This window comes from Eubalaena glacialis, chromosome 7 (assembly GCF_028564815.1).
Source record: "Eubalaena glacialis isolate mEubGla1 chromosome 7, mEubGla1.1.hap2.+ XY, whole genome shotgun sequence".
NCBI lineage: Eukaryota > Metazoa > Chordata > Mammalia > Artiodactyla > Balaenidae > Eubalaena > Eubalaena glacialis.
This window is the reverse complement of record NC_083722.1, coordinates 73,907,095-73,933,417: the sequence shown is the minus strand read 5'-3', so window position 1 is coordinate 73,933,417 and position 26,323 is coordinate 73,907,095. Positions and strand designations below refer to the sequence as shown.

At 40.8% G+C, this 26,323-nt stretch overlaps 1 protein-coding gene and 1 pseudogene across 1 annotated transcript; both read right to left on the bottom strand.

Moving 5' to 3' along the window:
• Positions 1-371: 371 nt before the first annotated feature.
• On the bottom strand, positions 372-26,050 carry IHO1 (interactor of HORMAD1 1). Its single transcript, XM_061196791.1, has 7 exons — positions 25,995-26,050; positions 22,933-23,107; positions 21,732-21,895; positions 8,490-8,538; positions 8,210-8,297; positions 1,862-1,965; positions 372-1,517 (listed from the first exon to the last, which is right to left on the bottom strand). The coding sequence occupies exons 1-7, from the start codon at positions 26,048-26,050 to the stop codon at positions 372-374; spliced, it is 1,782 nt and encodes a 593-aa protein (XP_061052774.1).
• Positions 4,201-4,686, bottom strand: LOC133094703 (ferritin light chain-like; annotated as a pseudogene).
• Positions 26,051-26,323: the final 273 nt, after the last annotated feature.

Genomic DNA, 26,323 nt, shown 5'->3' with positions numbered 1-26,323 from the left:
GAGCCCTTCTGCTACTGGATATTCCATATGGAAGGCAGCCCTCCTTCTACCAAACACAACACCCTCCTCTTTATGCCCCACACCCAGGCTGCTGCCCCAGCTCTCATCACCACCTCTGCACACATTTCATTCCCATAAATAAGGGTGTATTTATCCCTGTGCTCTGTCATGGGCAGCACCTGGTACCCAGAATGCCGGATCTGCTCCCCAGCCCTGCACTGACCACTACCCCCTCCAAAGCATAGCCTCTGACCCTGAGGGTTCCAGGCAGGCCTTTGGGAACTTTCTGCTGTTAGCCAGCCCAAAGTGTTCTGTGAGTTGTCTTTCCAGCTGAGACCAATAAACCATCAGCTGAAGTCACTATGGGCTGGTCAGAAGCCATCATCACTGCTATCAAAACCCAGGTCATAGAGCATATTCTTCCCTGGCTCCTTGCACTGAGGGGGCTCTTTTCCAACGTTGAGGTCACTGAACCAGCTCATCTGTTGGTCCCCCTGGGAACTGTGAGAAAGCAGGCTGTTGTCTTGGGAAGCATGCCCACTGTACTGCAAGAGATTCCCTTGCACTGCCCTTGCTGTCTTACTGGGCATGACTGTTCCTCTCAGAGCAGAGCAGACTGGTTTTGTGGGGCTCCTGGGGCCCTGAAGATGCAGGGGCTGAGCAAGGGGTTCCTGCCGCCCCAGCGGGGGCCTTTGTGGGATGGAAACTGAAGGGTGAGGATATTTAGAATTGGAAGCACAGGTTTTGCTTGGGGTTTGTTCTTGCTTCCTGGCTAGAAGCCTGCTTCTGGGGGCTTTCCTGGGATGCTGCTTCTTGCCTTTCCCCCCTCTTTCTACAGTTCTGCCTTTCTGTTCAGTCACCAACCTTTGTTCACAAGGGTTACACGAAAACATGCCTTTGGCTTGACATTTTTGGCAGTTGTTCTTAATGCTGTTTGCAAAGTTGTTTAAATCCAGGGATATAAGCCGCGAAGCTCCTTGGGAAACCAGGTCCCTGTCTTCAGGAATCTTGTGGCCCAGGACGCCAGAGCCATGGTTCTCAGAGCCTGTTTTAGTAATAGCACAATTCTGGCAGTTAGTCTGCACTGCCTTGTCCTTGATTTGCCTGTTTCTTTTGCCAGTTCCAACTGCCAGCGGCACAGCCTCTTCTTGGAGAGCACTACTCTTTGCTCCCTCACCCCAGACGCCAGACTCCCCAGGCCTCAAGGAGCCCACACTAAGATTGCATGCAGCAGGGAGGGCCTGGGCCTGCCACATAACTGGTTCCTCAGAGGCATATTTCTCCTGCATGGTGAAACTGAGGCTCTGGGCCAGAGGTGGTGAAGTCTGAGAAGCACTGTCCTTCACATGTCTGGGTATCCGAGGGACAGAGATCAATTGATTTAGCTCTGCTAGGACACTGGGCATATTCAGCTGGCCTAGCTGCTCACACAGCTGCTGGAAGTCCTTACTCTGCTGAGCAACTAAAACTTCAAGGTGCTTCAGGTTGGACTTCATTTCTATAAACTCTGCTTGTCTCTAAAGAAAGGCAGTGAGAAAGAAGGGAGTTACGGACAGTGCAACTCAGAATGCACAATATAACGTGTGAACAAAACAAAGGATGGGCCAGCAGATCAAAACCTTGTCCCTTGCTGGGTACTATACAGGGGATACATGGCTACGCTCTGGAGCAGGGTCCCTAGGGTCCACATCATGCCAGAGAACCTTGGGAAAGGAAGCTGGCCTCTACCCGGGCCTGTTACCAAGGGGCCTGTGGTGGCCTCTGTTCTTGGCTGAAATTTGCAATTTTAAAGGTGTCTCTCTAGGTCTTAGTAACAAAGCCAGAAACACACTTGAGGAAAGGGGTCAGGGTCTACACTTACACCTTCAAATCTCTTTTGCAACTCAAGGATGGCCTGTTCCATGTTGCATTTGTCCCGCACTGTTTCCAATACCAGATCACTCTGGGCCTTCGTGGTCTCTCGCACTAAATACAAAACAATGACAATTTACCACATGAAGACTATGGTATGCCCCACCCTGCCCAGGCCACAGTCGTGGAGAGGGAGAAGCTGGAACCCGGCACGGGCTACCAGAGCCTGCTCTGCCAACACCCAGAACTCTAACCATCCAGATCAGCCCTGGTGAGGAGAGAAAGCAAGAACAGGGTGGTTCCTCCACTGTCTCTTCTTCCCTCCCTCCCTGAGAACATCCTGGCCAAAGCAGACTCAACCTTAGCACCTGCTGGGGACTCTGAAACCTGCTGCCCAGATGATGGCACCAACGTCCTCTTTGGCCAGCCTTCTTGGCCCTGTCATCAGAGTGATCTTTCTAGAATGTAGGTATGATCATGCCTCCTCTGAAACGGTCACTGGAACCTTCAATGGTACCCCACAGGCCACTGGATGAAGTCCAAATCTTTCAATAAATTGGCTAACAAGACCCAGGCTCACTTCCCTTTAACTCACTATCCTCTGTATCTCTGAGCTCTGCCTAAGCAATCTCTCTTCCACCATTGGCTTTTGTACATGCTGTTCCCTTGGTTCACAGTACTCCTGCTTCCATCCCTCAGGAATGGGAGAAAAAAAAAAAAGGATCCTCAGAATGATGGTGAAGTCCTAAGAAGAGGACATAAAGCATAGCCTGCCCAATCTGGAGCTGGAGGCTGAGCTCCAGGCAGGACATCTCTAATGAAAAAGTGAAACAGAAAGACTCCCCAATGTGTTTGAACATATTAATTGGAGATTTACAGTTTTATCTGAAAGTTTATTATCAGACACTGTGCTAGGTGTATGGAAACAATCTTGAACAAAACTACTTACGTGAACTTTGCAGTCTTGAAGAAGAAAAAAATAAGTAAACAAACATGCACATTAATAAATGAAAATGGTGATAAGTGCTCTGATAGGAAATATAATAAAAATAAGAGGGTGGGGGCACCTACTTTAGATAAGGTTATCAGAGATAGAGTCATGTAAGGTGAAACCAGAAAGATAAGGAGCAGCTAGCCCTGCAAAGATTAGGGAAAGGTTATTCAGCTAGAGGAAACAGCAAGTGCAAAAATTCTGAGGCAAGAAAGAGCCTGTGATGACTAGGAATAGACAAGCCAGTGTGGTCTTGGGGGAAAAAAAGTAAAAACTGGTAAATTTTATGTTATGTGTATTTTACCACAATAAAAAATGTAAGAATTTTTTTAGAAAGCGAATTTTCTATTACTCAACACAAGTTAAATTCCATGTGTCAACCAATTAGAAAAAGGCTGTTTACTTATATTTCAAATACTGGATTCCTGCCCCTAAACTCAATTAGTGAAATATTTTTCCAGACATCCATGTTGATATTTGTAGTAGAAAGCAAATGTAATTATCCTACCCTAGTTGAGTTCCTAAATATCAATGTTTCTTAGGAACAGAAAATGAGGAAGGCAAGCAAAGTTTTCAATTCTAGATTCAGTACTCAGTAAGCATCAGTCTGTGGTCCCACATATTCTTTCTTTGTCCTTGGGAAACATATGTTCAGGGTCTTCTCCTTTAAAGAGCTTTTGTATTGAGCTATTACTTCCAAAGTCTATTGAATTTTTTTCTTTTAAAAACTATAACAGTATAGGGACTTCCCTGGCGGTCCAGTGGTTAAGACTCTGCGCTCTCAATGCAGGGGGCACAGATTCGATTCCTGGTGGGGGATCTAAGATCCTGCATGCTGCATGGCGCAGCCAAAAACAAAACAAAACTATAACAGTATAAACAGGCATACAATGAAAAATGATCGAATCTCTCCCATGCAGACCTTGGTCCCGCTTCCCGGATTTAACGTTATGAGCAGTTTCTGGAATTTTGTATCAATACATGTGCATATCCACGTTTAGGTTATAGATCCTGTGTGTGTGTGTGCGCGCGTGTGTGTGTGCGTGTGTGTGTGTCTTCTCTAGAAGGAGACTTATTTCATTTCTGCTTTGTCTATAAACAGATTTTTAGCTTTTTAGTAAAAATGCCTTTTAAAATCCACTTCCATATTCTGGACAATATCTCTAGTTTCTTTCTCCCTCCCTCCCTTCCTTTCTTTTTTTTTTTTTTGGCAAAAAGCTTTATTGTTTCCATTTGGTCCAAGGCTTGGGAGGGGTCCAGGGTGGTTAAAAAGCTGCCTAGTGGCTGCAGAGAGGGGCTTCAGGCAGAAGCTCTGACACCAGAAGGGCTCCTCAAAGGCCACTGGGCTTCAGAGGCTCCTAGTCGTGCTTGAGGGTAAGCCTTTCGAAGAGATATTGGCCCAGCCCAGCCTGGGGACCAGCCAGCCTGGGGAGATTAGTCAGGTGGTCGCCATCTTCTTGATGAGCTTCACCTGCTGCTCCAGGAAGCAGCTCTCCCGGAAGTCACAGAGGTGGGGGTCTGTGCGGGCAGAACCCAGGGCGTACAGGTCCACAAGGACCTGGTTCAGGTTCTTCTCCCTGAGCACGGCGGCTTCCATAGCGTCCTGGGTTTTACCCCACTCATCTTGAGATAGCTTCGGCCGCTGTGCTGGTTTTGCATTTTCAAGAGACACTCGGCGCCCTCACGATTCTCCTCAGCCAATTCGCAGAAAAAGTGACCCATGCCCTCCAGAGCCACATCATCACTACCAGAGAGAGGTAGGTGTAAGAGGCCTGCAGATGCATGTTGACCAGGCAGTTGACGGTAGCCTCCACCTTGGTGGAATAATTCTGACGAATCCGGGAGCTGACGGTTGATCGGTAATAAGGAGTTAAGCTCAAAAAATGGTGTTGGCTGGTCCCGGTGGCCGAGGATAGCTGAGTGGCTGATTGTGAAGGTTGTGACTGGAAAAAAGGATGGGGGGTGGTCAGAGTTTGGAGCAAGGGGCATCCCTGCATCTGTTCCATCCGAACACTGTTGAAGTAAGAGACAGATCTGAGGGACTGCCGAGCGCACTGCCAATATCTCTATTTTCTTGTGAAGATGATTTTGTTTAGGGACTTCCCTGGTGGTCCAGTGGGTAGGACTCTGCACTCCCAATGCAGGGGGCCCAGTTTTGATCCCTGGTCAGGGAACTAGTTCCCGCATGCATGCCACAACTAAGAGCCTGCGTGCCACAACTAAAGATGCGGCCTGCCACAACTAAGACCTGGTGCAGCCGAAATAAATTAATTAATTAATATTTTTTAGAAAAAAGATGATTTTGTTTGGCCTGAGGCGTCCCAGCACTGGAGCTTACAGGCTGTTGGGTGGGGCCAGGTCTCGGTGCCATGGCCGCAAAATGTCTGCCTCCAGACAGAGTTCACGTCCCTGCTATGTCCACCACCAGCTTTTATGGCCCCAGAGAAAGCCATAGCCACCCCCGCCCCCCGCCTCCCCAGGAGGCCCTCCAAGACCAGCAGGTAGGTCTGGCCCCGACTTCTGTGGAGTCACTGCTTTTGCCCGGGGACCCGGTGCGTGCAGGACCTTGTGCACACCCTCCAAGCGTGGAGTCTCTGTTTTCCCCAGTCCTGTGGCGCTCCTGCAATCAAGCCCTGCTGCCCTTCAAAGCCAAATGCTCTGGGGGCTCTTCCTCCCCATGCCAGATCCCTAGGCTGGGGAGCCTGGCGCGGGGCTCGGAGCTCTCCTGTGAGAGAACTTCCGTGATATAATTACTCTCCAGTTTGTGGGTCGCCCACCCGGGTGGTATGGGATTTGATTATATTGTGAGTGCGCCACTCCTACCGTCTCGTGGTTTCTTCTTTATGTCTTTGGATGTAGAATATCTTTTTTTGGTAGATTCCAGTCTTTTTTTATCGATGGTTGTTCAGCAGTTAGTTGTGATTCTGGTGTGCTCGTGAGAGGAGGTGAGCTCAAGGTCCTCCTACTCGCCGCCACCTTGTCTCTTTCCTTGAAGATGATTTTGTTTATTTCTATTTTAGTGATTTGACGAGGGCTCCATTGAGATGAGGTCATATTCTGATGCTTTTCCACTGATGGCCAGTGATTTTCCTTTAACTCTAGTTTTGCTCTCCCTGCTGTGCTAATGAAAGCCGCCTGAGAAAGGGTCTGGAAGCCTCTATGTACAAGAGGAGTTTGCTCAGTCCCCCTTTTTCTCAGGATACCCTTCCCAATTTTCACTGACTGATCTCACTCCTCCACAAGATGTGTCCTGGAGCAAACTATGTGCACATAAGCAGCACCTTGCTGTTTTCATTTAACAATTAATAAATATTTCCATTCCAACATGGTTCATATAGATGGACCTCATTCTTCTCAACAATTATATGTGCCTTGCTCAGAAAGGCATTTCTCACTCTAAAATTATAAAAATATTGCTCATGCTTCTTACAGTTCTTTTAATGATTTAATCACCACGCAATATATTGATTCATATGGAATTAATTTTGACGTATGGAGTTATCTATTTTCCAAAAGAGTCATTCTCTGATTTTGATAGTGGCCCCTCCTTTTTATTCTCCTAATGACTATATTTTTCAATAGAACTTATACGTATTAGGTGAAAGTACTGCTTTCTACTAATTACCCGAACCTAAACCCAAGATAAAGTGAGATGTGGATGGCCTTGGTAATTTATTCTATTACTCTGGTCCTTGGTGTCCTTAGCTGAAGAAGAAGAGGAGTTAGATTAGATGGCCTTGAGTGATCCTTCTCGTTGTACAGGCAGAATGTGACTGGGGAAAGATTTCATGACCTCATTCTGTGAAGGTATAAATTACATAATAACCCAAGACAGTGCTTTCACATAGTATCTTCCCCCTTCCCTTACAAGCACAGTGAGTGCATACTGAAAGCCTGCAGAATGCACTGACTGGGAAGTTCGGTGCTCTAGGCTAGCTGGACTGGGCCTAGCTATATGACAGAGGATTTGCCTGGTTCCTCTCTCAATGACTAACTTCCTGCTCCTGATCACTACCTACCAAGAAAGGGAATGATTCTGGACAGGCTCCTTGTGCCTATTTTTAAGAACAACCTGGCTTTTAATTAATGTAGTGCCACAGTGTTTGTTACTGTTTGCCTTATCAATGTGGCTCTCTTGAGTCTTAAGCTCTGAAAGTTAAGAAACCGTCAGGGGTGAAGGATCAGGATCCCCATGCCTACTATAAGCCAGACTCAGTTCTACTCCTCTCTCTGCCTTCATCCTGTGTTGGGGCCTTGAGCACTTCCATTCCCTATTCTGGGCCTTAAATGCCACACATTTGCTGCAATTCTCCTTTTTGTACTTCACCCAGTTTTAAACATAACAAGTAAAGAGAGTGCTTTCCTTGCACACTTAAAATGAGTTATTTTATCATGTGAAACAAAGAAAGCATCCCTTTTCCTTCTGCTCTTTGTCTTGCTTCTTCTTGTGAGGGTAACAGTCCTACGCTTCCAGAACTGGTTTCCAAGCAGATGCACAGTTGCCCTGTGTGTGGGATATTCAGGTTGGAAGCCAGCAGACAGTACAGTGCTTCTTTGTAGACAGATGGGGATTAATTTCTAAGTTACACAAAGGCATTAATTTTTGTAAATCATGAGCAATCCATCCCATGGCATTTGAATAAGTTGACTTCAATTTGTTTAAAATAAAAAATAAACACACAGACAAATGCAAACAAGTGCAGATGCAGTCATCATCTTGCTGTTTAGCTGAGAAGCTGTTGGTTCCAGGGAAGTGTTCACCTAAGGAGACCTGTGTAATGGTTAAATAAGGGCCTGAACCATGGTTTCACCTAAATGTAAATCACTAATTGGCAGAGCAGAGGACTTTACAAACCACAGACTGTAACTGAAATTGAGAAAGATGCTGTGATTCACTACAAAACAGCTCTCATTGAAATGAAGGCAGCAAGAAGAACAGTAGGTGACTAGAGTATTTCTAACTCCTAAAGGAGCACTGTCTTTATTTCTAAGTCCTAAGGGAGCAAGGGAGCCTTTATAGACAACACAGCCAGCAATTCATTTGAGAACCAGGGATGCCCTTGATTCACTTCAGGCAGTGAGATGAGAAACCTGGTAGAACTGTCTGCCCTGAGGCAGCAGGGTTACTGGGTGGAGGATTGGTGCTTCAGAAAAGGCATAGAGGAACCAGGGCATTCCCATATAGAGGTGGAGCCCACTACATAGTTCAGCTCCACATCTCTTCAGGGCTAATCTTATGTACCCATTCTCTCATCTGAAACACTGTATGGAACCTCACCACTGGCAGAAATCTGGCTAGGGTCAGAAAGTTCACATTCACTGCTCACCAGTGCCCCCTGCTGATAACCTCAAACTCTAGACACTCACATGTCTTGGCCACAGTTTCCAAAGAATCCCAAATAGATTGGCTTCTGGAACTGAGATGTTCCTCAGATTTTTCCACAGATGTCTGTAACTAAGAAACCCAAAATTAGGAAATAATTCACAGACTGTTGCCTTATTTTATTAACTTGGTGAACTGTCATTTAATGATAAAAAAGGGTAGTTAAAATATTGCTATTCTACATGAACAGAAGTCAATACAATATAATTATTAAACTTCTTAAAATGCAAGATGTTCTAATGCCTTGAAATGTGGCATACTTACCCTGTTAATGCTTTCTTTGATATGGGAAATGAAATTGTATAGAGTCTCACTAAAATAGGAGAGAAAAAAGAAAGTAAATCTTTGCGAAATATTGAAACAGTATGTAACAGAATTGATTCCATGAACATGGCTGGACTCTACCTAGTGCAGCATCAAAACGGCGCTTTATCAGAGTTGAAGACTCAACTCTGAGAAACCTTAGTGCCCAGATGGAAAAAAGGAGAATACTGACTTTTCCTGATCATTTCCAAAGGAAAACACTTTTTTGTTTTTTAAAATTTACTCTACATGGATCTTAAATGAGGTTGCATTTTAGCAATTCAAGTGGTTAGTACAGTAGAACAGACCAGCTTTCATTTTTATGCCAAACATGGCTTCAGAGGATAGTGACTTCTTTCTGATAGCCCAAAATTCCTGGATACATCTTAGTCTAATGACTATTATTTTGACAGTAAGAGTGAGATAATATAGAGACAGTTCTGGGAACAATATTAGTTTCTAATGAAAAAGAAATTTTCACAATTATTCCTCAAATAAATATCCCTCTTTTGAAAAAAATCAGACAAGCGTCGTCATTAAAAATTTTTACAGATTTTTGTTTCTTTAATCTATACAAATGCAAATATCAATTTTTGAACCCCAATAGGACAACTCTTCATACCAAAGTCTTATGGATGCTCCAAAAGACTGACTTTATTTTTTTTTTTTTTTAAATCTATGTATAGTATCATGTCATCTGCAAAGAGTGACAGTTTTACTTCTTTTCCAATTTGTATTCTTGTTATTTCTTTTTGTTCTCTGATTGCCGTGGCTAGGACTTCCGAAACTATGTTGAATAATAGTGGTGAGAGTGGACATCCTTGTCTTTTTCCTGATCTTAGAGGAAATGCTTTCAGTTTTTCACCATTGAGAATGATGTTTGCTGTGGGTTTGTCATATATGGCCTTTATTATGTTGAGGTAGGTTCCCTCTATGCCCACTTTCTGGAGAGTTTTTGTCATAAATGGGTGTTGAATTTTGTCAAAAGCTTTTTCTGCATCTATTGAGATATCATATGGTTTTTATTCTTCAATTTGTTAATATGGCATATTACATTGATTGATTTGCATATGTTGAAGAATCCTTGCATCCCTGGGATAAATCCCACTTGATCATGGTGTATGATCCTTTTAATGTGTTGTTGGATTCTGTTTGCTAGTATTTTGTTGAGGATTTTTGCATCTATATTCATCAGTGATATTTGTCTGTAATTTTCTTTTTTTGTAGTATCTTTGTCTGGTTTTGGTATCAGGGTGATGGTGGCCTCATAGAATGAGTTTGGGAGTATTCCTTCCTCTGCAATGTTTTGGAAGAGTTTGAGGAGGATGGGTGTTAGCTCTTTTCTAAATGTTTGATAGAATTCACCCGTGAAGCCATCTGGTCCTGAACTTTTGTTTGTTGGAAGATTTTTTTTTTTTTTAATTTTATTTTTATTTATTTATTTATGGCTGTGTGGGGTCTTCGTTTCTGTGCGAGGGCTTTCTCTGGTTGCGGCAAGCGGGGGCCACTGTTCATCACGGTGCGCGGGCCTCTCACTATCGTGGCCTCTCTTGTTGTGGAGCACAGGCTCCAGACGCGCGGGCTCAGTAGTTGTGGCTCACGGGCCTAGTTGCTCCGCGGCATGTGGGATCCTCCCAGACCAGGGCTCGAACCCGTGTCCCCTGCATTAGCAGGCAGATTCTCAACCACTGCGCCACCAGGGAAGCCCCTGTTGGAAGATTTTTAATCACAGTTTGAATTTCATTACTTGTGATTGGTCTGTTCATATTTTCTATTTCTTCCTGGTTCAGTCTTGGAAGGTTATACCTTTCTAAGAATTTGTCCATTTCTTCCAGGTTGTCCATTTTATTGGCATAGAGTTGCTTGTAGTAGTCTCTTAGGATGCTTTGTATTTCTGTGGTGTCCATCGTAACTTCTCCTTTTTTTATTTCTGATTTTATTAATTTGAGTCCTCTCCCTCTTTTTTTTGATGAGTCTGGCTAAACGTTTATCAATTTTGTTTATCTTCTCAAAGAACCAGCTTTTAGTTTTATTGAGTCTTTGTTATTGTTTTCTTTGTTTCTATTTCATTTATTTCTGCTCTGATCTTTATGATTTCTTTCCTTCTGCTAACTTTGGGTTTTGTTTGTTCTTCTTTCTCTAGTTCCTTGAGGTGTAAGGTTAGATTGTTTATTTTTCTTGTTTCCTTTTTAAATTTTATTTATTTATTTATTTATTTTAGGCTGTGTTGGGTCTTCGTTGCTGTGCGCAGGCTTTCTCTAGTTGTGGCAGACGGGGGCTACTCTTCGTTGTGGTACACGGGCTTCTCATTGCAGTGGCTTCTCTTGTTGTTGAGCACGGGCTCTAGGTGCACGGGCTTCAGTAGCTGTGGCACGCAGGCTCAGTAGTTGTGGCTTGCAGGCTCTAGAGCGCAGGCTCAGTAACTGTGGTGCACGGGCTTAGTTGCTCCGCAGCATGTGGGATCTTCCTGGACCAGGGCTGGAACCCGTGTCCCCTGCATTGGCAGGTGGATTCTTAACCACTGCGCTACCAGGGAAGTCCCTCTTGTTTCTTGAGGTAGGATTGTATTGCTGTAAACTTCCCTCTTAGAACTGCTTTTGCTGCATCCCATAGGTTTTGGATCGTCGTGTTTTCGTTGTCATTTGTCTCTAGGTATTTTTTGATTTCCTCTTTGATTTTTTTCAGTGATCTCTTGGTTATTTAGTAATGTATTGTTTAGCCTCCATGTGTTTGTGTTTTTTACATTTTTTTCCCTGTGATTTATTTCTAAGCTCATAGCGTTGTGGTCAGAAAAGATGCTTGATATGATTTCAATTTTCTTAAATTTACCGAGGCTTGATTTGTGACCCAAGATGTGATCTATTCTGGAGAATGTTCCATGTGCACTTGAGAGGAAAGTATAATCTGCTGTTTTTGGATGGAATGTCCTATAAATATCAATTAAATCTATCTGGTATTGTGTCATTTAAAGCTTGTGTTTCCTTATTAATTTTCTGTCTGGATGACCTGTCCATTGGTGTAAGTGAGGTGTTAAAGTGCCCCACTATTATTGTGTTACTGTCAATTTCCTCTTTTATAGCTGTTAGCAGTTGCCTTATGTATTGAGGTGCTCCTATGTTGGGTGCATATATATTTATAATTGTTATATCTTCTTCTTGGATTGATCCCTAGATCATTATGTAGTGTCCTTCCTTGTCTCTTGTAACATTCTTTATTTTAAAGTCTATTTTATCTGATATGAGTATTGCTACTCCAGCTTTCTTTTGATTTCCATTTGCATGGAATATCTTTTTCCATACCCTCGCTTTCAGTCTGAATGCGTCCCTAGGTCTGAAGTGGGTCTCTTGTAGACAGCATATATATGGGTCTTGTTTTTGTATCCATTCAGCAAGCCTGTGTCTTTTGGTTGGAGCATTTAATCCATTCACGTTTAGGGTAATTATCGATATGTATGTTCCTATTACCATTTTCTTAATTGTTTTGGTTTGTTTTTGTAGGTCCTTTTATTCTCTTGTGTTTCCCACTTAGAGAAGTTCCTTTAGCATTTGTTGTAGAGCTGGTTTGGTGGTGCTGAATTCTCTTAGCTTTTGCTTGTCTGTAAAGCTTTTGATTTCTCCATCTAATCTGAATGAGATCCTTGCCGGGCAGAGTAATCTTGGTTGTAGGTTCTTCCCTTTCATCATTTTAAATATATCATGCCACTCCCTTCTGGCTTGTAGAGTTTCTGCTGAGAAATCAGCTGTTAACCTTATGGAAGTTCCCTTGTATGTTATTTGTCATTTTTTCCCTTGTTGCTTTTAATATTTTTTCTTTGTGTTTAATTTTTGTCAGTTTGATTACTATGTGTCTTAGCATGTTTCTCCTTGGGTTTATCCTGCCTGGGACTCTCTGCGCATCCTGGACTTGGGTGGCTATTTCCTTTCCCATGTTAGGGAAGTTTTCGACCATAATCTCTTCAAATATTTTCTTGGGTCCTTTCTCTCTCTCTTCTCCTCCTGGGACCCCTATAATGCGAATGTTGGTGCACTTAATGTTGTCCCAGAGGTCTTTTAGGCTGTTTTCATTTCTTTTCATTCTTTTTTCTTTATTCTGTTTCATGGCAGTGAATTCCACCCATTCTGTCTTCCAGGTCACTTATCCATTCTTCTGCCTCAGTTATTCTGCTATTGATTCCTTCTAGTGTATTTTTCATTTCAGTTATTGTATTGTTCATCTCTGTTTGTTCTTTAATTCTTCTAGGTGTTTGTTCTTTAATTCTTCTAGATCTTTGTTAAACGTTTCTTGCATCTTCTCGATCTTTGCCTCCATTCTTTTCCTGAGGTCCTGGATCATCTTCACTATCATTATTCTGAATTCTTTTTCTGGAAGGTTGCCTATCTCCACTTCATTTCGTTGTTTTTCTGGAGTTTTATCTTGTTCCTTCATCTGGTACATAGTCCTCTGCCTTTTCATTTTGTCTATCTTTCTGTGAATGTGGCTTTCATTCCACAGGCTGCAGGATTGTCCAAAAGACTGACTTTAAAAGAAGAATTTGATAGAATCATTTGGAAATCTACAAACCTTATGGTTTTATGAATAAGATTAAGACATTACCTGAAAACAATAAAAATATTAAAATGAAAAAAAATTAATGAATTAAAGATGAGAACAGAATGCTATTAAAGTATAAAAGCAGAGACTAAGAAAGGGAACTTATAAATTAAAAATAGCAGAAATTAAACAAATTGAATAACTAGAAGATACAGTATGGAAATATGATGGAAAATAGAACAGAAGACAAAGAGATGAAAAATAAGTAGGTAGTAAAAAAAAAAAAAAAAAGAAAATTAGAGGATCAATGCAGGAGATTCAATGCATGCCCAAAATTGGAGATCCAGGAAAAAAGAAGAGTGAAAAGGAGGTTTTCAAAGATATAATAAAAGAAAAATTCCCAAAACCGAAAGACACAAGTTATAGGTCAAAAGTAATTCCCCAATGCCCAGGGCTACGACGAGCCATATCAAACCACATTGCTGTAAAATTTCCAAACTCTAAGGATAATGAGAAGATCCTAAAAATTTCCAGAAATAAAAAAGCAAGTGACATACACAGGATCAGGAATCAGAATGGCAGCAGACCTCTTAAAAGCACACAGAAAGCTATAAGGCAATGGAGCAATGCTTTAGAAATTTTGAACAAAAAGAACTTCCAGTCTTGTACAAGGACATAGCTGTGCCAATTGCTTGTAGTCATCATCTGTTCTGAGTGGTCAGTACTCAAGTTGGGTTTTTTTTTTTTTAATTACTTTATTGAGGTATGGATTAACCCACAAAAAGCTGTACATATTTAATGTATACAAGTTTGGAGATAAGTATACAACTGTGAAACCATCTCCACAATCTATGCCATAAATATATCCATCACCTCCAAAAGTTTCCTTCCACCCTCTTTATTTATTAGTAGTAGGGATAAGAACACTTTAAAAAGATCTACCCTCTTACCAAATTTTAAAGTATACAACAGAGCATTGTCAAGTATAGGCACTATGCAGTACAGGTCTCTAGGATTTATTCATCTTGTATAAACTGAAACTTTGTACACTTTGACTAATTCCACCTGTTTCCCCCACAACTCCCCCACCAACAACCACCATTCTACTCTCTGCTCCTATGAGTTTGATTATTTTACACTCTTCATATAAGTGGTAGCATATAGTTAGTATTTGTCCTTCTATGTCTGGCTTATTTCATTCAGCATAATGTCCTCCAGGTTCATTCATGTTGTCACAACTGGAAGGATTTCCTTCTTTTTTAAGGCTGAAGAATATTTCATTGTATGTACATACCACATTTTCTTTTCCATTCATCCACTGATAGATATTTAGGTTATTTCCATGTCTTGGCTATTGTAAATAATGCTGCAATGAACATGAGAGTGCAGATATCTCTTCAAGATCCTGATTTCAATTCCTTTGAGTATATACTTAGAAGTGGAATTGCTGGATCATATGGTAGTTCTGTTTATAATTTTTTGTGGAACCTCCATACTGTTTTCTAAAGCGGTGGCACCAGGGAATTCCCTGGCAGTCCAGTGGTTAGGACTCTGCGCTTTCACTGCCGAGGACGCAGGTTTGATCCCTGGTCGGGGAACTGAGGTACTGTAAGCCATGCAGTATGGCCAAAAAAAAATTTTTTCTTTTAAATTAGAAAAAATAAAGTGGCTGCACCAATTTCCACTCCCACCAACAGTGTACAAGAGTTCCCTTTTCTCCATATACTTGCCAGCATTTGTTATTAATTTTTTTAATGATAGCCATTCTGACAGGTGTGAGATGATATCTAATTGTGGTTTTGATAAGCATTTCCCTGATAATTAGCAAAGTTGAGCACTTTTCATATACCTGATGGCCATTAGTATGTCTTCTTTGGAGAACTATCTATTCAATTCTTTTGCTTGTCTTTTAATCAGGATATTTTGTGTTTTTGTTTTTGTTTTTGTTTGTTTGTTTGTTTTTGCTATTGGGTTGTAGGTGTTCCTTATATGTTTTATATTAACCCTTTATCAGATACATGGTTTGCAAATATTTTCTATCCCATGGGTTGCCTTTTCATTTTCTTTTTTTTCTTTTTTTCTTTTGGCTGCATCGGGTCTTCATTGCTGCATGCGGGCTTTCTCTAGTTGCGGTGAGCCAGGGCTACTCTTCGTTGAGGTGCATGGGCTTCTCATTGTGGTGGCTTCTCTTGTTGCAGAGCATGGGCTCTAGGTGTGTGGGCTTCAGTAGTTGTGGCACGTGGGCTCAGTAGTTGTGGCACACGGGCTTAGTTGCTCTGCAGCATGTGGGATCTTCCCAGACCAGGGATCAAACCCGTGTCCCCTGCATTGGCAGGCAGATTCTTAATCACTGTGCCACCAGGAAAGTCTGCCTTTTCATTTTCTTTGTTTCGTTTGCTGTGCAGAAACTTTTTACAGTTGACCCTTAAACAACATAGGTTTGATATTCATGGGTCCACTTATATGCAGATTTTTTTCAATAAATATAGTTGGCCCTTTGTGTTCGAGGGTTTTGCATGTGCAGATTCATCCAACCATGGACAGAAATTTCCATCTGCAGTTGGTTGAGTTTGTGGATTCAAAACCTGAAGATATAGAGGGCTGACTATGGGACTTGAGCATCAGTGGATTTTGGTATGTGTAGGGTCTCCTGGAACCAATCTCCTTTGGATACTGAGGGATGCCTGTAGTTTGATGTAATCCCACTTGTCTATTTTTCCTTTTGTTGCCTGTGCTTTTGGTGTCATATCCAAGACATCATTGCCAGGACCAACGTTAAGAAGATTTTTCCCTATGTTTTCTTCTAGGTGTTCTACGGTTTCAAGTCTCATGTTTAAGTCTTTAATCCATTTTGAGTTGACTTTTGTGTATGGTATAAGATAAGGGTCCTTTTCCATTCTTTTGCATAAGGACCCAGTTTTCCCAACATCATTTGTTGAAAAGATTATCATTATCTCATTGTGTATTCTTGGCATGTCTCATGCTGTATTAAACATTTAAAACATAACCCCCTAAATGGTCCATATAACAGAATACAGTGCAACCACAGAAATGATTTTGTAGATGAAACAAATATAATCATTTAATATTATTAAATTTTAAAAACAGATTGCAAAATAGTCCATAGTAAACAATCCCATTTTTATTTTTGAAAATACACAAAAATAGGGCTTCCCTGGTGGTGCAGTGGTTAAGAATCCGCATGCCAATGCAGGGGACATGGGTTCAAGCCCTGGTCCGGGAAGATCCCACATGCAGCAGAGCAACTAAGCTCGTGCGCCACAACTATTGAGCCTGCACTCTAGAGCCCGCAAGCCACAACTACTGAAGCCCGTGCGCCTAGAGCCCATGCTCCACAACAAGAGAAGCCACTGCAATGAGAAGCCCGTGCACCGCAACGAAGAGTAGCCCCTGCTCGCCGCAACTAGAGAAAGCCCGCACGCAGCAACAAAGACCCAACACAGCCAAAAATAATAAATAAATAAAATAAATAAATTTAAAAAGAAAGAAAGAAAATACTCAAAAATAGAGCAGAGTTACATAAAACAGTGTTAGTGGTGGTTCACAGAGTAAGTTGATTCAGAGGCAGACTTGAAAATCTGACAGACCCAAGATCTCTGCCCAAAACTCCCACTCAGTTTAGATGTGCTCCCTTGGATGGAGTCTTTCCTGACGCCCCCAGTCAGAGCTGGAAGCCTGTCCTCAGGGCTCCCAAAGCATTCGATGAAACCTCTACTACAGAATCTACAAATTTATACTTAGAGTGAAAAGTCTAGATTCTTTATTTCAGTTTGTTCTGCATCTGACCCTCTTTCCTGTTTGAGGAGTTCCTTAGGTTAGGGATCTTGGGGAGGAGCAGAGTCTCTTTCCTTCTCTTGAGGCTGAGGGTGCCAGAGGCTTGCTTTCTGAGCTCTTCCTGAACCCTGGGCTCTCCCATCACACATGCCTTGCCAGACTGGGAGTCAGGAGAAAAAGACTGTGAGCTCTCTTTTCTGGTTGCTGTGGCAATAGTAGTAGAAAGATGGAGCGCCATGGGACTGATAAAAGTGTCCAGGACTCGGGACTTCCCTGGTGGTCCAGTGGTTAAGACTTCGCCTTCCAGTGCAGGGGGTGCAGGTTCGATCCCTGGTCAGGGAGCTAAGATCCCACATGCCTCGCAGCCAAAAAACAATAAAACAATCACCAAAAAAACCCAAAAAAACATAAAACAGAAGCAATTTTGTAACAAATTCAATAAAGATCTTAAAAAGGGACCACATCAAAAAAAAAGAAAGAAAGAAAAGTGTCCAGGACCATACTGACTACAATGCAGGGAAGGGTCTAGTGCACTCTGGGCAGGGGTTAGTGGGCAGCAGAATCTGCCCTGGGCTAATTTTGAAACTTTGTTTGGGAAGTTGTCCATGGCAGGTAGTTGTTGGCAATTGTACGACTGTGGCAGAAACTTAAATTGGCCTCATTTTCTTCCTTGGAAATTAGATTCCTGATCCTCACCCACCATGCACTGCCACCCAGATAGATGACATTCCCTGACTCCCTTGCATCTAGGTGTGGCCATGTGAGTAAATTTTAGCCACTGTGAGATATAAGCAAAAGTGTTGCATGCAACTTCCAAGAAGAATCCTAGGGAATTCCCTGGCAGTCCATTGGTTAGGACTCTGTGCTTTCACTGCCGTGGGCCTGGGTTCAATCCCTGGTCGGGGAACTGAGATCCTGCAAGCTACATGGCGTGGCCAAGAAAAAAAAAAGAATCCTAAAGGGACGGGAAGATACCCTTCTTCCTTCGCTCATCCATCAGCTGTCTGGAACTCTGATGTAACAGCTGGAATTCCAGCAGCCTCCAAGCACTGTGAGGATGGCGGGGGCAGGGGGCAGTCATACTTTAGGGATGGCAGACCACACTGCTGGAAGGAGCCAGATCCTTGAGGTCCATGGAGCCATCATTCTAGCCCTGGACCACACACTTCAGGATGATTTTTGCATTAAAGAAAAATAAACATCTTTTAAAAACTTCTATTATTATAATGAGAATGAGTGTATATACGTCAATGCAGCTGAACATAATCTTAACTAATAAAATGAACCACCCAATATCTTTTAATAATTTTTAACACTTTAAAAAATTTAAATTAACATATGAAATTTATTGTATGTGTGTGTGTGTGTGTGTGTGTACACAGTTCTATGAGTTTTAACACAAAATTAGGATTCATGTAACCACCATCACAACCAGGATATAAGACAGTATCCAAAAAAAATCCTTCATGCTGTCTGTTTGTGGTAAAGTCCAGCCCACACCCATAACCCTTGGTAATCACTGATCTGATACCCATCCCTATAGTTTTGCTTTTCTCAGAATGTCATTTAAATGGAATCATAGAGTATGTAACCTTTGTGATTTCTTTCGCTTAGCATAATGCTCTTGAGATTCAACCATGTTGTTGTATAGCAATAGTTTATTCCTTTTCATTGCTGAGTAGTGTTCCATCATATGGACATACCATAGTTTGTTTATCCATTCATACATCGAAGGACATTTGGGTTGTGCCCAGTTTTTGGTGATTATGAACAAGGCTACTATAAACGTTATTGCATAGGCTTCTGTGTAAACATAAATTTTCATTTATCTAGGATAAATACCTAGGAGTAGAACTGCAGAGGCATATAGTAAATTATGTTTAATTTTATAAGAAACTGTCCAACTTTTCCAAAGGGGCTGTATCATTTTGCATTTCCACCAGCAAGATTTCCATTTGGTCTATATCCTTGCTCGGCACTTGGTATTGTCAGTTTTTGTTTGTTTTAATTTTAGCCACGCTAACAGATAAGCAGTAATATCTCATTATGATTTCAATTTTTATTTCCAAAATGGCTAATGGTGTTGAGAAACTTTTCATGTATTTATTTGCCATCCATATGTTTTCTTTTTTTAAAAAAAATTTATTTATTTTATTTATTTATTTTTGGTTGTGTTGGGTGTTTGTTGCTGCATGCGGGCTTTCTCTAGTTGCAGCAAGTGGAGGCTACTCTTCCCTGTGGTGCGTGGGTTTCTCATTGCAGTGGCTTCTCTTGTTGCGGAGCACAGGCTCTAGGCATGTGGGCTTCAGTAGTTGTGGCACACAGGCTCAGTAGTTGTGACTCATGGGCTCTAGAGCGCAGGCTCAGTAGTTGCAGCGCACGGGCTTAGTTGCTCCGTGGCATGTGGGATCTTCCCGGACCAGGGCTCGAACCCGTGTCCCCTGCATTGGCAGGTGGATTCTTAACCACTGCGCCACCAGGGAAGTCCCCATGGTTCATTTTATAATCTATTTGTGGTCCTTAGGTTATTCATTGGTTACGAGACTGATCTGTTTTCTCAAATATGACTGATTAAAAAATAAGAATCTGGGTAATGGATATCCATTGTCTGGTGTGCCCAGCATCCAGCTCTAATGGGGAATTGCTTCTTTCTGCATCCACAAAGTGATTCTGGTGAGGACTTCCAGTCACAGCCCCCTCCCCTCACCCCCCCACAACCTAATAAACAAGCCCATCAGAAGCTTTCACTAGGATTTTCAAATTGTAACTAAGGGGTGAGAGTTTCTTTTTCTGTGTTAATAGGAAGCTGGTCTCTAGTAGGAGAGAATGAAGTATAGATGGAGAGAGAAGCACAGAAAAGAGACAGATTCTGATTTCATTTCGTTCCCCGTCCTTCCCAGATTGGTTAAGAGAGCTAATATATCCTCCTTTTTGTCCAGGCTAGTTTGAGGTGGGTTTTTGAGTCATAACAAATGCAATCTGAATGATTAAGGCTTCTTTTGAGATATCTTAACCTCATATGCCCTTTCTATACATTTGGGAAAACATGTACTTTCAAAACACAATATGTAAATCCATGTCTTATTGATTTGTAGCATCTCTTTATGTTTGAACTCTGTACCATGCCTTATCATTTTCCTCCTTCCAAATTTACAGTGGTATGCTTTCTCTTTCTCATTTAAAAATTTCTCATTCCTCACCACATTTCTGATAAGCACTTATTGACAGAAAACAAGGAATCTAAAATCTTGGTGTTTGTTTTTGCCAGAATTTATTAAAATTATGATTTTTTGCTTAGCATTTATATCAATATCGTAAGCTTGAAATTTTTTAAATAGAGAAGTGATTCTTCAGTGTCCTTATCATCTGTTCTCTCTATATAAATACTATTTATTTTTTGCCAGCCATCTTGTAAATAAACATTAACAGAAACTCATTTCTGAGAATTCCCTGGCAGTCCAGTGGTTAGGACTCCATGCTCTCACTGCCGAGGGCCTGGGTTCAATCCCTGGTCTGGGAACTAAGATCCCACAAGCCACATGGCCAAAAAAAAGAGAAACTCATTTCACTACAAAAAAAGAAGGAAATGAAAAATGAAATAAAGAAAGGAAGGGAGGGAGGGAGGGAGGGAGGGAGGAAGGAAATATCAAGAAGGACTTAATGTTTCAAAAAAAGTTTTTTTTAGCTACAGAAATCTTATTTGTTTGTTTGTTTATTTGTTTGGCTGCACTGGGTCTTAGTTGCAGTATGTCGGATCTTTTGTTTTTAGTTGCGGCATGTGGGATCTAGTTCCCCTACCAGGGACCAAACCCGGGCCCCCTGCATTGGGAGCATGGAGTCTTAGCCACTGGACCACCAGGGAAGTGCCTTAGCTACAGAAATCTTGATCAAACAAAATGTAATCCAAAAGCCCAGAGAACAAAAAAATTAAGACTAATTTATCTGAAGCAGTAAGATGAGAGGAGCCTGCTCATCTGCAGTACTCTACAATCGTTATGAGTCCTAGAGCCTAGATTCCTAGGGGAAAGAAGTCTGTCAGCATCTGGGAAATGTTTATTTATCAGCAGAATCAAACACTTCGTATAGAGCATTTTGCTTTGCTCACTAAAGGAATGTAAATATACAGTGGAAAAGATACCTAATCTTTTAAAGAATTCCTAATTTTAAAGAATTCCTAATCTAGAATTTTTAAAGAAATTCTGGCTCTTTCGACATGAAAGTACTAGTGGTGATGCTAAGTGATACACCTTTACTGTTACAGAAATAATAAAGTATATTTCTGCTTGGGTGTTATGATTTCTATGATACCTAAAGATGTCCTGTTAATAACTTACTACCAAGAAATGAACAAGTTAATTTCCTCAGTGACTGCCACTTATTCATTTGCAAATTAATATAGTAGCCCTAATATTTGCTTATATATATACACACACATATATATGTAGTGAATCAGAATATGTATAAAATTTAGGGTATATCTTTAAAAATACCATTTCAAAGTGAGAAAATCAGCCTGAACTATGACTTAAGAATTCATGTGCTATATTCTTGACCCTAAAACAAATGTTACCTAATTTCCTAATTCTGATGATCTGAAAAAAAAAAAAATTAAAGGGCAGAATTTTAGGCAGAATAAATATAACATTACTTGAATATTGCATTTCTCTGAGAAGTTCTTTAGCTTAATATTCAGAGAGGCCAAAACTGTGGCAGCCATAAGTCACACTGACAAGAAAGCAAATAAAGAGTAATTATTAGATGAGCTGTAAAGGCAAGAATGCTCTCATGCTGAAACTGAATTTTTCGACTACTGACATTCCACTTTCTGTTTCGCTCAGAAGAGAGGAGCTGTCTCATCCACTTGAAAGGTTTGTGTACCTGTCACATTTGTCTTTTGCACTTTTCTTTTTCTCCTCAAACTGTTCCAAGAGGCCTTTTGATTTTCCAACTGACAAAGGAAGAGGAAATAAGCCTCCATCTTTTGTATCTCTTCCAAACAGCTGGGGTTTTGTTTGGTACTTTGTGAAAATACTAGGTTCACTCTGTTCAGTGGAAAAAAAAAAAATCATAGCATTTCACACATAAAAATATTTATAGCATGCACTATTTTCTATACAAAGCAGAGTCACACTTAAGTGCAAACCATAAAATACAATATAGCATGTAGTATTTCCTTTTTATTTCATATGTACCAGAAAATTATATTAAAACAAAGCAACTCTTTTTACTAATATAATTTCTGCCTTACCAGACCAGAGGTATTTAAAATGTCAGCTAAAATGGCTTAAAATCAATTGCATAAATTTAAAGGCAGCAACAGAAAATTATGCTGTCTTGAGATGATGTGTTAAAGTTTTTATATTAATAAGTTTAACTCAAATTGCTGTTGCTCAGTTGATGATGAACTAGACTTGTTGATAAATTTGACATGTGATGCAGGCATACGGTGAGGCATTTCCTGCATTCTGAGGCAAAACTTACTCTGGAACATTCAGGCAGTACATTTACTCCTTCATATCACTGGGTACCAATTTTTGTACTAAAATATTTATCTCAGATCATACCTTACTAACTTAAAGTATCGACCTAATCTTATTCATTAAGTCCCTATATGATGCAGTTAAGTCTGTGTATAAAGTTAAATCTGGTTCTACATCAAAATAAGTAAATATATAAAAATATTTCTGACTCACAAAAGAAGATAGGCTGGTCTCAAAAAATCAAGAGATTATGTTCCTCATTCTGGCCCTTATTCATCAACTTAGGCCTCAATATCCTCATCTCCTTCTTCAAGGAGTTAAATGTCATGCAATATTTGGCACTCCCTAGGAGTAGTCAAAGTACTGGCACTATTCTAATATATTGTTTTAGTAATGGAAGAAAATGCAAATATAAACATGTTTTCCATTTCACACTACCAAGTCAAATGAGTCACCAATCAAGCACAAATCTATTTAGGACAGTAATCCTTAGAGATGTACAACTCTAAAATATAACCCAGCAGAATAAGTCTTCTTTACAGTTTATGTCCATAATGACCGTGAAACATGTGCAGAGAAATTCTGGAATTCAGACTTACATCCAGAGAATTCTGTTGTGACTGTTTTGGATGTCTCAGGTGGACACCAAAGTCCAAGGGTGTTGACGGGGTCTCTGAACTTTCTGGACAGAACTGGGATCCAAAAAGGAACTGGGAATCACTGAGACTAGAGTAATCAGTCTGATTATTATTCCAGTTAGATGACTTAGTGGCCCTGAAATTAAGCAAGAAAATACAAGTATATCAAGTGGGCAAATGAAACCATAATTCAAAACTATTTTAGAATATTCTGGGCAGAATGCTAGCTTTTTTTGACCTCCTAGTTCCCTGCACACTGCCAGTACTACCTGTAAAGAAACAAGGAAATTTTGAATGCCAGACATTTCGATTACAACAACCTGGGAACAATCAGATGGAATTTCACACATTAAGGACTAACACCATTATTCCTTGTACTATAACATTATGGACTATAACACCATTTTGGAGATCAAAGTTCACAAAATCTTTAGGGATTAAGAGAACATTATCTTTTAAAAGGTTGAATTTGTTCATCACTAAGGGAATAGATTAAAAATAAAATATGGCTTATGCATATAACTGATGCAGTAGTCAGAAGCAATAAGCTAGATTTACATATAACCATATGGATAAGTCTCAAAAATATAATTTTTGAGTGCAGAAAAAGTAAAAATTTAATGAACTCTCTCATACATTAATGTAATTTATAAGGCTACATCATACACACCAAACAAGTATGTAACTGAGTATGTAGAAGGTTAATTGGAAGGATACATATTAACTCTCCTAGATTTTGTTGTCTATAGGGAAGGAAAGGAGCAGGATTGGAGGGAGAGAAGGAGCTATAATACAACAAACACAAGATAGACCTAGATATGGACTGAATGTTTGTGTCCTCCCAAAGTTCATGTGTTGAAGCCCTAAGCTCTATTTTGACGGTTTTTGGAAATGGGGCCTTTAGAAGGTAATTAGGGTTTGATGAGGTGAGGAGAGTGGGACCCTCATGATGGGATTAGTGCCCTTTTTTTAAAAAAAAAAAAGAGGGTGGGGGTGGGGAGGGGGAATGGGGAGGTTAGTTTTTTAAATTTATTTATTTATTTATTTATTTATTTATTTATTTATCTTTGGCTGTGTTGGGTCTTCGTCTCTGCGCGAGGGCTTTCCCTAGTTGCGGCCAGCAGGGACCACTCCTCATCGCGTTTCGCAGGCCTCTCACCATCGCGGCCTCTCTTTTTGCAGAGCACAGGCTCCAGACGCGCAGGCTCAGTAATTGTGGCTCACGGGCCCAGTTGCTCCGCGGCACGTGGGATCCTCCCAGACCAGGGCCCGAACCCATGTCCCCTGCATTGGCAGGCAGACTCTCAACCACTGCACCACCAGGGAAGCCCCTAGTGTCCTTTTAAGAAGGGACCAAAGAGCTTGCCCTCATTCCTTCTCTCTCCACCATGTGAGGACACAGAAAAAGGCAGCTGTCTGCAAGCCAAGAAGGGAGTCCTCACCCAAAACCAATCATGCTGGCATAGGGTTCTAAGACTTTCAATCGTCACAACTGTGAGAAAATAAATTTCTGTTGTTTAAGCCATCCAGTTTATTGTACTCTGTTATGGCAGCCCAAGCAGACTAAAATAGGCCTCATCCAGACTGAAGAATATGATCAACTCAGGTTTGCACACAGAAAGATCCATTAAACATTGTGTTATTCCCTTTCACACTTTTAGTGTCTTATTCTTGCTTGTTCTAAATACTTCCAGCTGTGGGCTTCCAACTTGCTTCCCATGGATACCTATGCCAGTCTAAATCTCACATATGAAGGGGATAATGATATTGATAATGATACAATCACACTTGAACACAGTGTACTAAGCCTACTACAGAGACAGCACAGAAGTGGACAGACAAGTAAAACATATAGTCTTCAAGTTTTTACTTGAAAGACACCTCAGTAACAATTTGTGTTACTTAATGCTGTTGTGTAACCCAAGAAAACATGCTTTTCATTAAAATACACACATGCAGATCATTCCTTTTCCAAATGTTAGATTTAAAATAGATAGCCTATAAGTACATATTCTAAGCTAAAGGTATCATTATTTATTAATACAAGGCAAAAAGAAACCCTACTTGTTCAGAACAGAGAAATTATTTTGACTCATAGAATCATTTTCTAAGATTAGCTAAGGTAATAGGCTGCACACATATAATATGGTTTGCATAATCACTGCTCAAAATAGCTAAATAGCTCTCTGTGACTCCCCTCTTAGGTCAAAGAGAATAATTAGCTGGGCTGGAAAAGAAACAGCTCTGTAAGCCTACAGAAGTCCTGTAGGATTTACATCTTAAAGCTACGATCTGGAATTAAGCATAGATTTTTTTCCCCCTACTCTGTATCAACTGTAAGCTCTTTTTTTCTTTTTAAGAAAAATAACAACAACAACAATGTTTTAGGTTTTTTGCTGTCTTTAGGAAGGTGTTAGGAAGAAAAGAAACTATCCAATGATAAAAGCATACCAAAACAATTGGAAATCCCTTAATATATACTACTTCTGGGGTACACCCACCAAGTTAGCAATGGAAGGCCTACTATATGGCTAGTGGACACCAATCTAAGTACCTCAGTGGAGTAGTAGAGCAGGCAGTATGTCAATGAGCCCTGTCAACAGATGGAGTGGTTCTTGATTTCATGGTGCCTACAAATTGTACTACACAATTGAACACTTATCTGAACATTGTCTTGAGTTTGATCCTTGCTGTTTCAATAGCAATTGCTCCAGGTGAGGTGAGAGTTTCCAGATGTTGGACCATGTCTAACTCTCATAGTCCCTAGGTCCAGTGCTGGACAGAGTCATTACTCAATTAACACACATAGCCATTGATACTGCTTTTATAATCAGAAAATAGGCAAAAGGAAAAAGACAAATATGGGAGTGTGCAGTGGTGACAAGAGAGGGGAAGAGAAAGGGAAGAAGCTGTATCGGGTAACCCTATTACTATAAACTAATAGGAAGGGGAGCCTGTTTCTATGAAATCAATGCAACTATAAGATCCTCTTAAGTATCAGAGTATATAACCAGAAAACTTACCCAGAGCCTGAGGGAATACTGAGCATCTCTTTGATATTCCAGACATTAAAATTCATGTCTTACAATTACTCCTTTTAAAAAGAAGAGAGGAACATTAATTTAAAAGGTTAATATACTATAATTTTTTCCAAAGATTACTTTACTGGTGACTATTATATGTAGACGAGGACATCTCAGCAGTTATATTCGCATCCAACTGGTGAAAATTCCCATTACCTATGTGCCAGAAATAGGTTTTGTGGTTTGTTTGTTTTGGGGTTTTTTTGCAGTTAAATTGCATACAAATTCCCCTCCTTAATACCAGAGAGAGCCCAGCCACCTGTGAAACA